We start from the raw sequence: 4,578 nt of genomic DNA, 5'->3' as shown, positions 1-4,578 counted from the left end.
GGGCTCCAAAATCACTACAGATGCTGACTGCAGCCATGAAATTAAAAGACGCTTACTCCTTGGAAGGAAAGTTGTGACCAACCGAGATAGCACATTCAAAAGCAGAGACATTACTTTGCCAACAAAGGTTCGTCTAGTCAAGGCTATGGTTTTTCCTGTGGTCATGTATGGATGTGAGAGTTGGACTGTGAAGAAGGCTGAGCGCCAAAGAATTGATGCTTTTGAACTGTGGTGTTGGAGAAGACTCTTGAGAGTCCCTTGGACTGCAAGGAGATCCAACCAGTCCATTCTGAAGGAGATCAGCCCTAGGATTTCTTTGGAAGGAATGATGCTAAAGCTGAAACTCCAGTACTTTGGCCACCTCATGCGAAGAGTTGACTCATTGGAAAAGACTCTGATGCTGGGAGGGATTGGGGGCTAGAGGAGAAGGGGACGACAGAGGATGAGATGGCTGGATGGCATCATGACTCAATGGACGTGAGTCTCAGTGAACTCCAGGAGTTGGTGATGGACAGGGAGGCCTGGCGTGCTGCGATTCATGGGGTCGCAAAGAGTCGGACATGACTGAGCGACTGATCTGATCTGATACATATTACAGGAATCATGTATATTCCGCGACTGTGTTTACAATTATTAGATATGGGTTCCTAACTGAGCACCTACTTCATTGTATTCATGTCTGAATTATCAGTGCCTACCTCATAAGACATGGGCTTCCCACCTGCCAATGCAGGAAACATAAGAGACACAGGTTCCACCCCTGGGTGGCGAAGATCCTCTATAGAAGGACATGGCAATCCACTCCAGTATTCTTGCCTGGAGAATCCCATGAACAGAGGAGTCTGGTGGGCTACAGTCCATAGGATGGCAAAGAGTCAGACACGACTGAAGCAACTTAACACATACACACACACCTCAAAAGAGACACAAGATTTACTGCTGAATACATGAATACAAGAAAAGATCTTGAGGGATTTCAAGCGCAAAAGTGACAATCAGATTTCTCTCTGGAAGGTAAAACACCCTTGTGTCTGTAAGGTGGCTACATTGAAGATGGATGAGAGGGGACAAGAGGCAGACAGCAGACAAACAGGAGGCAGCACACCCCAGCAGCCCAAGCCAAAGATTTCAGTCAGTGTCTGAAGGAAGGCGGTGGCAATAAGAAAGCTTAAAAAAGAAAAACTGCAGCCATCATTCTGATGCACAATCTACAGGACATCAACAGCTGATAAAGGTTATAAAGAACAGGCAAGATTTAGTATTAATAACTTGGGATACAAAGAAAATTCTTCAAGAGATGTGAATACCAGACCACTTGACCTGCCTCTTGAGAAATCTGAATACAGGTCAAGAAGCAACAGTTAGAACTGGACGTGGAACAACAGACTGGTTCCAAATTGGGAAAGGAGTACGTCAAGGCTGTATACTGTCACCCTGTTTATTTAACTTATATGCAGAGTACATCATGAGAAACACTGGGCTGGATGAAGCAAGCACAAGCTGGAATCAAGATTGCCAGGAAAAGTATCAATAACCTCAGATATGCAGATGACACCACCCTTATGGCAGAAAGTGAAGAACTAAAAAGCCTCTTGATGACAGTGAAAGAGGAGAGTGAAAAAGCTGGCTTAAAACTCAACATTCAGAAAACTAAAATCATAGCATCTGGTCCCGTCACTTTATGGCAAATAGATGGGGAAACAGTGCAAACAGTAGCTGACTTTATTTTTTGGGGGGACTCCAAAATCACTGCAGATGGTGACTGCAGTCATGAAATTAAAAGACGCTTACTCCTTGGAAGAAAAGCTATGACCAACCTAGACAGCATATTAAAAAGCAGAGACATTACTTTGTCAACAAAGGTCCATCTAGTCAAAGCCATGGTTTTTCCAGTAGTCATGTATGGATGTGAGAGTTGGACTATAAAGAAAGCTGAGTGCCAAAGAATTGATGCTTTTGAACTGTGGTGTTGGAGAAGACTCTTGAGAGTCCCTTGGACTGCAAGGAGATCTAACCAGTCCATCCTAAAGGAAATAACTCCTGAGTATTCATTGGAAGGACTGATGCTGAAGCTGAAACTCCAATACTTTGACCACCTGATGCGAAGAACACACTCATTGGAAAAGACCCTGATGCTGGGAAAGACTAAAGGCAGGAGAAGGGGACGACAGAGGATGAAATGGTTGGATGGCATCACCGACGCAATGGACATGAGTTTGAGTAAACTCTGGGAGTTGGTGATGGACAGGGAGGCCTGGCATGCTGCAGTCCATGGGGTCCCGAAGAGTCGGACGCGACTGAGCGACTGAACTGAACTGAACAAAGTAGATGGCAGTGCTGCTAGGGTATAAGCACTGTTCTAAAAGGGATCTTACTCCTGTTACTCTTTGCCCGCCACAGAAGGGATGCAGAACTGTTGACTAAACTTCCAGAAGGAAGTACCTCCTCACCTCCGGCCCACAGTGTCCACATTCCTCTAATTTGACAAAATACCCGTCCTGCTTTTACCCAGACCCCAAGTCCAGCTGTTGTCTTTCCGATTCCGGATATTCTTTCCCGCTTCTTATCCCAAGTAGTTAACAAATTAAAGATGTTTGCACTTAGTAGGTACACCTCCCTGACATACAACTCTGTCCCATTCCCCGCCCCAATTCCCATGCAGGTCATCCTTCCCACCATGACCAGCTTCCATTGAGGACCCCTCTCTCACACAGTAACAAGGTTACACTCAGGACGTCCCGCACAGACATACACCTTGTAACCAACTCTCCTTAGCACGCCCCTCCCTACTATATATAACTAGCTTCCACGGAGGATGCCCCGCACAACCCCGAAACCACTCACTCGGGTCTCCCCACCTCCCCACGCGCTCCCCACGCTACTAGAGCCAGCCCCTCCCCCTCCCAGCGCGCACGCGCGACCGACCCCCCCAAACCAGCCAGACCCCCGAGCTAACGAGCGCCTGCCACGGTGCGCGCAGCACTCACGCGCCACAGGATGTCCCGCGACCCTCCGGGGCAGGGCCGACTCGCAGCCGGGGCCATGGTGATGGCGGCCCCTACTCTGAGGGCTGCAGGATACAGCGAGCCCGCCCGCCACCGCAGTTCAAAGGGAGGAAGGCCCCCGGAGGGCCCCATTAGGGCTGCCTCAAACGCTGCCTGGGAGAAGCCCAGCCCAGGCCCCAACCCATCCCTTCGAGGCTTCGTCTGGACAGGCCCAACGGACCAGAACTGCAGCGCAGACACGTCCCCCAGAGAGGGCTGGGACTCCAGGGCCCGCCCTCTGGAGTCCAAAAGGTCTCTCCGAAGCAGGGTCCAGCGGGGCGCCAGAAACTGGGGGCGGCGCTGCATGCCGGGAATTGTAGTCTTCATGGACCTCTGGGAGCAAGGAGGAGCGTTGCATTCTGGGACTGGAAGTTCCAGAGTACAGCATGCTGGGAGTCGAAGTCTTGCCTGCTGTACCTTGTGGCATCCTGGGAATCGTAGTCATTTATAAAGCCGCTAGTCATAGCGTTGACTGATTAGAGTTCCACGATTACAAAGAACTGGCAAAATGATTTGCCTTCGTTTCTTTCGATCTTACTTTTATCTGCTGTCTGACAGTGAAATCAAAGGATGCCGTGGCCCTCTCCACAAAGATACTAATTTTACTCAAATGAAGAACTGTCTTTCCCTAGAGAAACCTTTGGTTTCCTGTTTTCTAGTTCCAGCTCTACCACTTGCTCAGAGGAATATCTTGACTCTCCCTGAGCCTATAAAATAAGGATAAAAATAAACAGGGCATCAGATGATGTGACGATGTACTAAAATACTGTACAAATATTCAGTTCAGTTTAGTTCAGTTCAGTCGCTCAGTCGTGTCCGACTCTTTGCGACCCCATGAATCACAGCACGCCAGGCCTCCGGGTCCATCACCAGCTCCCGGAGTTCACTCAAATTCATGTCTAGCGAGTCGATGATGCCATCCAGCCATCTCATCCTTTGTCGTCCCCTTCTCCTGCCCCCAATCCCTCCCAGCATCAGAGTCTTTTCCAATGCATGAGGTGGCCAAAGTACTGGAGTTTCAGCTTTAGCATCATTCCTTCCAATGAACACCCAGGACTGATCTCCTTTAGGATAGACTGGTTGGATCTCCTTGCAGTCCAAGGGACTCTCAAGAGTCTTCTCCAACACCACAGTTCAAAAGCATCAATTCTTCGGCGCTCAGCCTTCTTCACAGTCCAACTCTCACATCCATACATGACCACTGGAAAAACCATAGCTTTGACTAGACGGACTTTTGTTGGCAAAGTAATATCTCTGCTTTTCAATATGCTATCTCGGTTGGTCATAACTTTCCTTCCAAGGAGCGTCTATTAATTTCATGGCTGCAGTCACCATCTGCAGGGAATTTGGATCCCCCCAAAATAAAGTCTGTCACTGTTTCCACTGTTTCCCCATCTATTTCCCATGAAGTGATGGGACCAGATGTCATGATCTTCGTTTTCTGAATGTTGAGCTTTAAGCCAACTTTTTCACTCTCCTCTTTCACTTTCATCAAGAGGCTTTTTAGTTCCTCTTCACTTTCTGCCATAAAGGT

The 4,578-nt window shown here is 48.4% G+C and overlaps 1 protein-coding gene across 1 annotated transcript in view; it reads right to left on the bottom strand.

The window, feature by feature from the left end:
• NDC1 (NDC1 transmembrane nucleoporin) overlaps nt 1–3,323 on the bottom strand; it is a 59,230-nt gene extending 55,907 nt beyond the window's left edge. Inside the window, exon 1 of the mRNA XM_010847153.1 lies at nt 2,988–3,323. Coding sequence (XP_010845455.1) covers nt 2,988–3,137 — 150 coding nt within the window. The 5' untranslated portion in view covers nt 3,138–3,323. The remainder of the gene's footprint in view (nt 1–2,987) is intronic.
• Between the last annotated feature and the right edge of the window lie 1,255 nt (nt 3,324–4,578).

Source organism: Bison bison, unplaced genomic scaffold (assembly GCF_000754665.1).
Source record: "Bison bison bison isolate TAMUID 2011002044 unplaced genomic scaffold, Bison_UMD1.0 scf7180017864244, whole genome shotgun sequence".
In the NCBI taxonomy this organism is placed as follows: domain Eukaryota; kingdom Metazoa; phylum Chordata; class Mammalia; order Artiodactyla; family Bovidae; genus Bison; species Bison bison.
The sequence above is the reverse complement of the archived record's forward strand: the minus strand, read 5'-3'. Positions and strand labels throughout refer to the sequence as shown.